Source organism: Canis lupus, chromosome 9, assembly GCF_011100685.1.
Source record: "Canis lupus familiaris isolate Mischka breed German Shepherd chromosome 9, alternate assembly UU_Cfam_GSD_1.0, whole genome shotgun sequence".
Classification (NCBI taxonomy): domain Eukaryota; kingdom Metazoa; phylum Chordata; class Mammalia; order Carnivora; family Canidae; genus Canis; species Canis lupus.
Window position 1 is genome coordinate 51,499,592 of NC_049230.1, and position 12,820 is coordinate 51,512,411.

General features: G+C 43.4%; 1 protein-coding gene across 7 annotated transcripts in view; it reads left to right on the forward strand.

The window, feature by feature from the left end:
- TSC1 (TSC complex subunit 1) overlaps positions 1–12,820 on the forward strand; it is a 50,604-nt gene that overhangs the window by 13,078 nt on the left and 24,706 nt on the right. For 6 of the 7 annotated variants that reach the window (XM_038548894.1, XM_038548896.1, XM_038548889.1 and 3 more), the window contains exons 3-8: positions 3,918–4,103; positions 5,348–5,451; positions 6,910–7,062; positions 9,062–9,206; positions 10,632–10,786; positions 11,137–11,210. In XM_038548894.1, the coding sequence (XP_038404822.1) occupies positions 3,998–4,103; positions 5,348–5,451; positions 6,910–7,062; positions 9,062–9,206; positions 10,632–10,786; positions 11,137–11,210 (737 nt within the window). In that variant the 5' untranslated portion in view covers positions 3,918–3,997. Of the gene's footprint in view, positions 1–370; positions 395–3,917; positions 4,104–5,347; positions 5,452–6,909; positions 7,063–9,061; positions 9,207–10,631; positions 10,787–11,136; positions 11,211–12,820 lie in introns of all 7 variants that reach the window. The other variant, XM_038548895.1, reaches the window with a different exon arrangement.

Here is a 12,820-nt window from a genome sequence, read left to right on the forward strand (position 1 = left end):
GTGGCCCACAACAAAGGGGGTAGCAAAATTGGTGGGCTTGCTGATAGATCAGGGGGGAGTGTGAGAGCTGTGGAGGAGTTGAGGATGTCACCATGGATTCATGTTGGCTACAGACTGATGGTTGTGTGTTTTCCTGAGATCCAGAAGACTGGCAGATTGACAGGTTCTGGGGTAGGAGTAGCTGTTGAAAGTCATGTCTTCCCATGTGAACAGTGTGGTCTATAGCACTGTACTGTGGCACACGGCCACTGAAGATAATGTTCACCTAAGTGGAATGCTGCTTTGGCACGTGGGATACAGAGATGTACTAACCTAGGTATTGACTTGCGGCTTCTCCTGACTCCTGTGTTCTATACTTGGTTATTTCCAGAACGGAAGAGAGACTTTCACAGCTGTAAGTTGGTGCTGCCTGCCTGTAGTGCTAATCTTCACGTGACTTTCCCCAGCCCATCTTCCCCAGGCTGGGAAGTGTGTCTGACATGTGTATGCCTCACCTGCCCCCACCACATGCATGGCCCTCTCCCCATTCTGTGCGCCCACTGGGCCTCTCCGCACTTCCTTCTCCCACACCAGTTTTCCATTGCACGTGCTATAAGTCTGTCTTCCCTCTCAGCACCTTGCATTAGCCCCTTGAGAAATGTTTGAATGAGTTTTAAAAAGAAGAGATAATCTAATCATGGCATTGATTCTAAAAGCTCATTATTAAACTCTTGGGAGGGCTTTTTGTTTGTTTTTTAAAAATTTTATTTATTTATTCATGAGAGACACACAGAAAGAGAGGCAGAGACACAGGCAGAGGGAGAAGCAGGCCCCATGCAGGGAGCCCGACGCGGGACTCCATCCCGAGTCTCCAGGATCACGCCCTGGGCTGAAGGTGGCGCTAAACCGCTGAGCCACCCAGGCTGCCTGGAGGACTTTTTTGAATGTCAGAATCCTTGAGCTTGTGGGACACTTATGAGGAACCTTACATAAAACCCAAGATTTATATTTTTGGGGGGATTAAAAACTATGGTTGAAAGGTAGAAATTTAAAACATAATTTTATTTTTATTTTATTTTATTTTTTTAAAGATTTTATTTTATTTATTCATGAGAGACACAGAGAGAGAGAGAGAGAGACAGAGACACAGGCAGAGGGAGAAACAGGCTCCATGCAGGGAGCCCGACATGGGACTTGATCCTGGGTCTCCAGCATCAGGCCCTGGGCTGAAGGCAGCGCCAAACCGCTGAGCCACCCGGGCTGGCCTAAAACAGAATTTTAAACCAGAAAAGCTGGTTGCCAAAACTGTACTAATGTGTCTTATTTTCTTGTTTATTTATTTTAGAGATTTTATTTATTTATTTGAGAGAGAGAGAGAACGTGCCAGAGAAAGAGAGAGAGAGCACAAGCGAGGTAAGGGACAGACGGAGAAGCAGACTCCCCACTGAGCAGGGAGCCTAATGAGGCACTTGATCCTGGGGCTCTGGGATTGTGACCTGAGATAAAGGCAGACGCTTAACCGAATGAGCCACCCAGATGCCCCATTAATGTGTTTTAGAATAAAACTTAATTTTTAAAATATTTATTTTGCTTTCTATAAAGGATCTGGAAGGAGCAGGCTCCAGAAACCAGACTTTGACACCTAAGATGACGTTTGTGAACTGAAAAGCAAGCAAGGTAGTCCAAGCTGGTCAGTCCTGACTGTGGCCAAATTGCATGGATGGACACCATCTTTGTTTGGAATTGAGCTCCTATCATGTATTCTGGGCTGGACTTGGGGGACCAGCTCTGATATTCCTGCCTTCTGAAGACACAAAATACAAGCTCAGAAGTCTCACTAGACTGAGAGTAGATGGGTAGCAATTTTATTGGAACACAACCAAACTTAGGGCAAAATGCTTCTAAACCTGAGAATAATTTGTGATTACCTGAAGTAGAAAGGAATGTGAAGACTAGCCAGAAAATCTGCTATTAAAAAGTCATCTTGAAAGTGGTGGCCTCTGCCTGTGTCTCTGCCTCTGTGTGTGTGTGTGTGTTTCTCTCATGAATAAATAAATAAAATCTTTTTAAAAAAAGAAAGAAAGAAAAAGTGGTGGCCTCAAGATTGCTACTAGTTTTCTTTTTGATAATTAATGAGCACTGCTCAGGGAGTATTCGTGCCTAGTGTATGCATACATTCTCTCATTTAATTCTCTCCACAGACAATAAATCCTGACAGGTTGATATTTTCTTCACTTTTAAATTTAATCCAACTCACAAGGTGAAATTTGTTTCTATTTTCAGCTCTGAACTCTTAGAAGAAAATCTTATCAGTTGTAAGCTCTTTGAAATGGACTCCCTTTGTGATTTACCTAAAAGATTTATATTCATAGTTGTGAGCCAGCAACTTCCTATATCACATCACGATAAGCTATCAAAAATGCATTTAAATTTATTTATTTATTTATTTATTTTTTGGCTTATGAACTTCTGATTTACTGAGAGCCAAATCAGTGGCCACTGCCGGGTTGTAATTAAACAAGAGCATAGATGATAATAGTTAATACTCACCAGTTTCTGGGGCCCATTGATGCTTTAAATTTTGCATTCTCGCAGGAGGAGCTTAACTCTTTAGTGGACTCTTTCTATAGCATAATGTTTCCTCCCTAGTGCTTGTTAAAATGCAGGTTCCTAAGTCCCAAAGCCAGCTGTGGAATGGGCCAGGAGATTGAGGTTCTGAGAGGCATCCTGGGTGGTCTGGGTCCATGTTGAAGCCAGAGGGCTGCTACTCCAGCCACTCAAAGCAGCACAGAGGAAGCCACATGATACAGCCATGGGCCTGGGAGTTGAGCCCTCACAGGTCTGCTTTACTGTGTGACCTTGGTGAAGTTACTTACCTTTTTGAGTCTCCATGTTCTTATTTATAAAAGAGGATATCTGCTTACCTCACAGAATTGCTGTGAAGATGGAAACCATGAGTTCGCTTGATGTCATATTGAGGGGTTCAGGGCTTTACAGTCGAGCAGATCTTGGTTCAAATTTTAGTTCTCTGGTTCTGCCTCTTGGTAGCTTTGCAACTCCAGGCAAATGGCTTCATTTTTGTTTCTCTCCCTGTAAAATGGGGACAGATGAACCAACCTCATGATACTGGTCTAAGGACTGTATTCACTGATGTTTGTAAAAGATGTGCAGTTCCTATCTCTTAAATGATCATTGGTTTTACTTGTTTTTGAAAATATACCTTTAGAGACGTAAGTGGAGACAAAGTAATTATTGCAAATGCGGATAGTGACACCTGGAGAATGAGCTGCTTTTCTGTATATAAAGATAAGGCAGTGGATCTACCACCAGGAGGAATGGAGTCTTTGAAGAGAGGAGATTTACCCTTGTGCCCCCACTTCATGCCTCTTGCCTGTGACCAACGGCATTTGAGTGTGACATATTTCTGTGAGGAGGCATTTGTATGAAAATTCGAGACACGGTCCCTTGTTCAAATGAGATATTAAATGTACAGCCTCATGACCTAAAAAGCTAGACCAGCTTTTAGGCAGGGATGGGAGTTTCATGAGGAAAATAGGATGCTTTTAGTTCTTCATCTGAAAATAGTTCATCTACTTTTTGGATCGATGATTTGAAATGTAAACATAGCCTTAGCCAAAACCCAAGGCAGAGTCAGAAGTAGGAATAAAAATAAAAAACTTCGCTTGGGTCCTGGCATTAAGTTGCTGTGATGGTTCTGACTGGTTGCAGTGTTCCCTGTCTCTCTCCAGTGGTTGTATTCCATAGACCTCCTCTTCACAGATTTGTCAAACAGAATTATTCTCACACCCTACCTTCTTTCATCAGCAGAATTCTGGACAGGCTTTTCTGCATTGAGCACATGCGCTGGTTGTCTTGCAGGTAATTTTTTTCTGGGGAAAAATGGGGCCATTTTGTCACACTATCTTCCGTTTTCTCAGTCTGGTAGTGACACCAATGAAGAGCCTGCAGAGTTGTTAGCGTGCGTCCCGGACCCGGCGCAGCACATTTGTGTAAGAGAATGGCCCAGCAAGCGAATATCGGGGAGCTCCTCTCCATGCTGGACTCCCCTGTGCTGAGTGTGCGCGACGATGTGACAGCTGTCTTCAAAGAGAACCTCAGCTCTGGTAAGCAGGGTCGCGTCCATGTACGTCAGAACGACTGACCTGGGAATGACCATAGTCCACTGATACAGGTTTTCATCTTCTAAGGAGAGTCTCAAAAACCACTGAGAAAAGAGCATCTATTGCTGGGTTCATTCTCTGTGTGCTTTAAGCTTTTTTTTTTTTTTATTATGGAAATATTCAAATAGACACACAAACTTACGAAGTAAGAATCACATAATGAACTCCCGATCCAGCTTCAAAATTGCTGCCTTCTTGTTTCATCTCACCCCTGTTGCTCCCCCTGTCCAAGTATTTTCAAGGAGATGCTGTTTGGAAATCATATATGTGATTTCTGGTATAAAATGCATGGCCTCACTTTAATCAGAGAAACATGAATTTCACAGTACCTTTCTTTGCTTACTAGGTTGACAAAAATCAAACACTGATTACAGAAATGGGTACTGTTGGCAGGAGAATGGATTAGTGTTCAGCCTTTTTGGAGTATCCACCATCCATTAAAAAGCCTGTACCATGTGTCCCACTTAACAAGAGTCTGTATTTCTTTATGGTCTTGAATGAAACCTAGTGAAAAATGGGGAAACCCAAGTATCCTTCAGTAGGTGACTAGTTAAATGAATTGTGTAGAGTTGTGCAGTGGAGCAGCAGGTCAGAGGTGCTGCCACAGGAGGGCATCTACAACACACTGTCGAGTGTAAGACCACACACACACACAGACTGCAAGTACATGGGTGTGGGGGCCATGTGCCTGTGTGTGCACGTGTTTGCGGTTACCCAAGTAGAAAGAGGTTTGAAAGGACGTGTACCAAAGTCGGATGCTTATCTCTGAAGAGAGGGTTGAGAGAGGCCAGTAGCGAGGAGGACTTGTACTTTATGTACTTTGACATAATCTGAGTTGTTACCAGTGGACCTGGTTACAATTTTATAATCAAAGAAAGCAATAAAAAAGAAGGTAGCATTTCAGTGGTTCTCCGGATACTTAGGTAAATTCGAATAATATCCTGTTTTTTTTTTCTTTTCAGTTTTATACCTTTATTTGACTATCAGCGATTAGTTCTCAACCACATTAACAGTCTGTAGATTTTTGAAAGTTTTTAAACCTAAATGGATTGAAAGGTGGAAATAGAATTTTTTATGTAACCTTGGGGAGCACATAGAGATACGCTTGCTGGATTTCGTGACAGATAGCCATTTGAGGCAAATTGAGAATGTTAGAGGAAATAATGATTTTCCTTTCCTTTGTGCAGACCGTGGTCCGATGCTTGTAAACACCTTGGTGGATTATTACCTGGAAACCAATTCTCAGCCGGTATTACACATCCTGACTACCTTGCAAGAGCCTCACGACAAGGTAACTGCTGGGCTGTGTCCTCTGTTCCCTGCTGGTGCCGCTGCCTCTTCGCACACCCACTATGCAGTCTGTCACGACCTTGCTCCTTTGACTTCTCTGTGCCACAGATGATCTTATTCCCAGATTGCCACTGAGTAGAAAAATAATTTGTGGAATCTGTGTGTCCTGAAGAGTTTACAAAATAAAATGTATTCCAGAGGTTTTTTTAAGCTTTTGCTATTCCAAGAAATCCTATAAATTCTGGTGTTATCGTTGTACAGTGCCAGTTTGACCTGTAAGGTGCCCATCTTTAAATCCATGCTTTGAATAGGATTTTATTTTTTATTTTTTTAAGATATTTATTTATTTGAGAGAGAGACAGAGATAGTGATAGAGAGAAAGAACATGAACAGGGAAGAGAGGGAGAAGCAGGCTCCCTGCTGAGTAGGTAACCTGATGCCAGGCTTGATCCCAGGATCCTGGGATCATGACCTGAGTCGAAGGCTGACACTTAACTGGCTGAGCCAGCCAGGCGCCCCTGAATAGGATTTTAGACTTAATCAATGTGGAAAAATCTGTAGGTCCAGACAGCTAATGCAGCTAATGTACGAGTCCTGTTGCCCCGTAGCAGGCACTTGGAGAGCTCCTTAGTGTTTTATTTTTGTTGATGATAAAAAGCTCACAAAGCATTGTAGTTGCATACTTTGGTTAAGTGTTGACTTTCTTTTTTTTCAAAGATTTTACTTATTTATTCATGAGAGACACACAGAGAGAGGCAGAGACATAGGCAGAGGGAGAAGCAGGCTCCCTGTGGGGAGTCCGATGCAAGACTCGATCCAGGACTCGGTCCCAGGACCCCAGGATCATGACCTGAGCCACTGGAGTGCCCCAAGTGTTGAGCTTCTAGATGCTACTGGCTTCACTAGGATTTAAAGACCTATGCCTTTTCCAGTATATCTTGTTTTGTTGTTTTTCTGGGCTGAATTTTAACTTCTAGACTGCCCGATTTATGTTTGGAGCCAAACCATGTAGACCGGGCTATGGGAGCAATAAGTAGCTGTTTCCAGCAGGATCCTCTCACAGCTTCGGTAACCTGCCACAGGCTCAGGACCAGTGGTTATTGTAAGAAGTGGCTTATTTGTAAGCCATTAATAAGAGGGTCCATGAAGGAATTTCCACCCCCCTTACACATGGGTATCATGGGATCCTTTTTCAGGACCTGACAACTGGCTGCCCTCTCTCGGGCCAAATACAGTGGTGTTTTGTGTGCCAACGTGGTTTTTAAGATCTTTGGTTTGATCTCTTTATCTGGATGGCCTGTGCTTCATGTCAATGGGGACTCAAGGGACTGGTGTCATTATTGTACCTCTGTGCCACCTTGGTATATTCACATGAGGATTTGCCTTGTTTCCCCTGATTTCCTCTGCCCTTCCCCCCAGCCTTACTGAGACATGTTTCCCTGTTCTTTTAATTGTTTAGCACCTCTTGGACAAAATGAATGACTGTATGGGCAGAGCGGCCTCTCGGCTGCCCGCGCTGTCGTTATTGGGGCACGTCATCAGGCTGCAGCCGCCTTGGAAGCACAAACTCTCTCAAGCACCTCTTTTGCCTTCTTTACTCAAATGTCTCAAGGTACAGTGTTTACAAGGGTTTGAATGAAATGCCTTTATGAAGATAATTTCTGAAATTCTGTGTAACTCTAAAGCAAGCAAGCTAGAATTGAACCTTGAGAATTTAGAAACTTTCAGTGTTTGGCTCTCCTTGGATTTAACATAGACCAGAGTTGGTACTTAGTAAATTCTCAGTGGGTCCTGGTGACTGTCCAGGATCTTAGTCTAAGCAGATTTGGCAATACTTGGGTCAGACTAGTTCGACGTGACGTTATTCCCACATTCTTGGATTCCATCTTTGTCCGGTCTTCCATCCGTTAAAACATCTGGGTTCTCTTTCAGGGAAGCCCAGGTTTTCTCTTAATGAGGAGAAAAATGGTTCATGGCTTTTTTTTAGCCATTTAGGAGCATGTTCTGGTTGCAGTCATCATTAAGGTTTTGTTGACATAAGGCCTACTGAATTGCATTCTGTCTTTTACAGTAGATTTAGTGCATTTTTCTACACGGTGAGTCAAAACCTAAATAGAACTTTATGGTTTTACTTTTGACAGTAGCTTGCTGAAACACTCCAGGCTATCTGCTTAATCTGTTTTAAGTCCTGGGCTTGTTTCCTATCTACAAAATAAGAAAATATGGTTAATAATAACTGCTCGTACCTCACAGAGACCTAAAAAGATCTGTTACGTGTTTGTTCCAGGATGGTAGTACCTCTGGATCATCTGATACAGCACCATGCAAATTGGTTTTTGTCTCTTGATTTTTGTCTCTGTCAACAAGGGTAACTGGTTCATTTTATCACTAGAGGTGGGTCCCAAAGAGTCACGTTAGTATTCTAAAAACATGCATTTAATGTTGAGAAAAAACGAACAATTGAAACGATTTAATTTTTCTTAAGTGAATGGATCGGTGAGAATATAACTCAGTTTTGAGGCATACAATTCAGTTCAGACTGTAAAACACTTACCTTTTCCAAAAAAGTAAACTCCGATAATTATTCATAGATAGCTGTCCAAGTTGTTGGTTAGAATATTACTGTAAACAAAATTAGGGTTAGTCCTTTTTACTGGAACTGGTTATGTATTTTTGAGTCTCCTACTGGTATTTTACTTTCTTCTAACTAGGTAGCTATTGGCTATGACAAAAGACCTCGTGCTTAACGTAAAAGCTAAATCTATTTAAGGCTTTATTTCCAGACTCAGAGATTTCCCTTTTTTTTTTTTTTCTTCTTTAAGATTTCCCTTTTTAATAGTAACAATAAATGTCTTAGCCTGTGTGGTAGTTTTTGATTACTACTTTGTTTCTTAAATCTAAATACAGTTACTTGGCAAACATTCATGATTTAATTATGGATCAGGTGAGCCGCTGTAGCTATCCTGAGTTGATTCATTATCCATTGGGTATGAAGTATTTTCAATTAGCTTGAAGTTATATGACTTGATATTAAACTATAGACATGGTCAGAGGTCACTGTATCTCCTTTTATTTGCTAATCTATATGTGCTGCTGTGAAGGTGAGCTGCTCAGGAGACTTGTGAGCGCCTTGCTAATTTCTTCTTAAATTATACTTCTGTTGTAATCCTTTAAAAAAATACTAAATTGCTTGACCATATGTAATGTTTTTTAAATTGATAATAAGTAAATATTTGAGGATTTGGTCAAATGAACAGAAACAGTCATGTTCCTTTGTTCTGTTAAAGCCGTCTCCTCATGTTTCTGTTCAGGTGCCACAGGTAGAGCATCCCCAGCTAGAGAACTTGGGCATCTGTCCCCAGGTCAAGTTGAAGCTTCTCTCCCAGATAGGTTTGTCTGGGGGCAGCAGAAGTGGTTTTGGCAGACTCATTATGGTCAAGTTTGATCAGCGTGGTTCCCCCTCAAACCGGAGGGATAAGGACATGAGTCTGTGAGGGGACCTCTAATTGTGATCCCCTCAGGATGTAGAGTAGCCTTTCGGGGGGCTTTTAGTGCTGATCCTTATGTTGTGCCTGATGGGTGTTTCTTCTGCTCAACCTTTCCTTCCACAGATGGACACCGACGTCATTGTCCTCACAACAGGTGTCTTAGTGTTGATAACCATGCTACCAATGATTCCACAATCGGGGAAGCAGCACCTTCATGATTTCTTTGATATTTTTGGCCGTCTTTCGTCGTGGTGCCTGAAGAAACCAGGTAAAGATGTCCTTACGTACCTCTCATTCCCTACCGGTGAAGGCTTCGTCAGTGATGAGCTGTAAGGGAAGGACATGTAGAATTCTGTAGCTGGAATGGGTGGTTGTTCCCAGCCAGTTGAGGAGTACCTTGGGTGTACCCACTGTAGGCACATAGAAGAAGCAGGACTGTGGGAAACCTTCCTCATTCTGTTGGCCTAAAAGGATTAGTTGTCAGAGAAACTGGTAGGGTGTAAAACTCCTTAATTGTCACTAAACCTCAATATGTCAAAACACCTTCAGTCCATGTCATAGCAGTGCGGGGTTGAACTTGCGGAGCCTTTGTCTTGCTCTGTTGGTCTGTTGTGACAGAATAGACTTCTGGTTTTGAGAACTTATCTTTTGTACGTGGAGAAGGGAAAATGCAGTGGGTCCTAATTAGTGTCCTTGTTTTAAACAGGGTGGGCTATTTTCCCCCATACTGGCAGGGGGTCCAGCTCTATCCAAATGATTCCTAAGCTATAAGTATGTGGTATTTGGAATCTTTTGGTAAGCCCAGCATCAGATACTCATGTTGAAAAGACCAAGTGTGTAAGCTGTGTGACACCAGATACTGTAGCTTCCTGTATGGGATTAAATAACGAGTCCAAGACCCATGTGATGCTGGTTACTTAGTAGGCTCTTATGGGAGGAAAGGAGCAATCTGTCCATCATGGAAGAGCTGTATGGATACTGTGGTCTGGGTGAGGCTCGATGAACAAAGTGTTCAGATTCTCTCATTCTCAGCTCCTTAAGCCAGTTCCTGGATAATAGTTTTTTCACTCTTTAGTTACAAATCTGCATAGCTAATACAAGCTGATTTCAAAAGGATCTCTCAAATTTGTTCTGCAAATATCTGAATGCATGTTCTGCACCAAGCATCGTGCAAGGCACTGAGGGTGCAGAAGTGAGTATGACAGTGCTCTTCAAGAAACTCAAGAAACTCATGCTGAACAGGACAGTAGATTTTAGGGGGGCATCTGGCTGGCTCAGTTGACAGAGCATGCCACTCTTGATCTCAAAGTCATGAGTTCGAGCCCCATGTGTCACATAGAGTTTACTTAAAATTAAAATAATTTAAAAAATTTTAGGGAGCATAATTATCATGACAAAGGTCAGTATTGTGAGAGTGTTGGGTGAAGACTGGAGAGGAGGACTGGATCAGTAGGAGTCTTTATGGGTCATTCCAAGTAGATCAGTTTATCCAAAGGCCGTAGGGAGACATTGATGGATTTTAAATAGTGTTTGGTGGGTTCAGGTTTGCATTTTAGAAAAACACTCTTGCTATCTTTGGAGAGAGGTAGGAGCAATAGACCGCAGGTCACACCGGCAGCCACATGCTCATGTCTGCTTTACACACGTCATCTTGTGTTTGGCTAAGTCTCCTGTCCGTGATTTCCTGTTTTAGGCCATGTGACAGAAATCTATCTTGTCCATCTCCATGCCAGTGTTTATGCTCTCTTTCATCGCCTCTACGGAATGTACCCTTGCAACTTTGTCTCCTTTCTACGCTCTCACTACAGTATGAAGGAGAACTTGGACACTTTTGAAGAAGTGGTCAGGGTAAGTGAAGACTGCTCATCTAATACTTGCCATACTGTGTGCACAGGCTACACTTGGGTCTTGTGTTCAGTGGGAGACAGATTTTGAAAAGCAGCTCAGCTTCCCCCACCCCCAGTCCTAGGCAGCCACTGATCTGCTTTCTGCCTTTGCAGATGTGCCTCTCCTGATGAGCATTTCACAGACATGGGGTCTTCTGTGACTGGGTTCTTTCATTTGGTGGAATTTTTCAGGGTTCATCCATGCTGTAGCAAGTGTCAAGAGTCCATTCCCTTTTATTGTCAAGTAATCCATTGTGTGGAGACACCACAGAACTTAAGCCTTTTATAATTTGTCAACCCAAACTTTTCTAGCCAATGATGGAGCATGTGCGAATTCACCCGGAATTAGTGACTGGATCCAAGGACCACGAACTGGACCCTCGAAGGTATAGAAATGAAGCTGGTGACTCAGAATTTTACAGCATCTCTTGACAGATTAATAGTGTGATCTAGGCGATGTCCCTATTGAGGTAGTATTTGGGAAGACAGGTTCTTCAACTTACAGAATTGCTCTGTTTTGAAGGGCTTGTACAGCTAAAACTTCTTATGATTCTGAAATATACTCCTCTCTGATGGAGAATTAATAACTTCTCTGGTGGAGCGGAGGCGGATGCAGTGCAGAAACCCGCCCTACAGAACCCCAGAAAGGCTTCCAGCTTCGTGGTAGCAGTGATTTTGTGAGGGAGACTGAGCAGTGTGTGGTTGAGAACAAGCAGATTTGTGGGAAGTGTGGATGCCTATTGGTGAGCCTCCACCTGCATATAGCCAAGTGACTGCCATTCTCCAGGGAGCCCTGAGAAGTTTCCAGGTTTATTCTCTGGAGGAAGTATACCTGTGAGGCTTCCTATTGGAGGATGCCTGGCACAGGGTGGGTGGAGCTGAGAAGGGAGTGGAGTTCTCTTCATGGAGCTGTGAGCTCACCTCCCTCCCCCACCTCTTCTCTGACTGGCAGCTAGGCTGATGCTCCCTCTTGCAGAGGATTGAACCCTTTTTGGGGAAACCAGTCTACAGATAACTGACATTTGGGGATCTTCCAGTAAAAAGCTAGTTCACTGCCTGATCTTACCTCACGGGCCCTCCCCCTGTCACATGGAGCCTCAGGCAGATTAAAACAACTTCATCTGAAAGATATCATGTGTAGAGAGATATACCGTGTGCCTGTAATGGTGAATAGCATCACACAAATACCTGTGCACGCAGCCACCACCCAGCTTCTCAGCAGGAACATTACTGGGTATCTATCTCCCTGTTCGCTGTCCCACTTCAGAGAAACTACCGTTCTTGCTTTTATATTAATCGTTCTTTCTTTTCTTTAAAGTTTTACCCCATGTATTGTTGTGCTTTGGAAAGCTAATTAGGAAGCCAAACCAGGCTAAGGAAAGGGCAGTCCTGTCAATGTTAGACAAAGGTTCTTAGGAGGCAAGGGGAAGAGCCCAGCATCTGTGTCTTAGTCTGGCTTCTTTTCACTGAGTGAAGAGTTTATAGGATCCCCTTGTCGGGGGAGGGGAATTGGCGGCAAGGTCATTCATGACTGAGACCTGAGAAACATAATGATCACCCTTGTCAGAACATCTGGCAGGGCCTGTAGCAAGGCTGGCTTCTGGATGTGCTGCCAAAACATGGCAGAGGATGAAGACTGCTTGGTTTGCTGCTGCTTGGCTCACTGTGGCCCACCTCCAGGGGCAGTTTAGAGCAGAGTCCATCTGTGGGGCTGATCCAGGCGGAGAGGGGAGCACAAGGCCTTCATCAGTCTTTACTTGGGACAGACTAAGCACAGACAGCATGGGTCATCTGCACGCTGTGTCCCTCCATTAGGAAGATAGTGTGGTGGCAGCAGGGACAAGGGCAAAGGCCTGCGTGTTGGATCCAAACAGGCTGTCTCTCATGCCTCATGCACAGTTGTCCTCTGCCTCTCTCTCATGCAGGACCTCCTATCCCCCATGTCTCCCTTTTTCTGGATTTGCTCTTGTTTTCGTGGAGTGTACCCTCTAGTAGC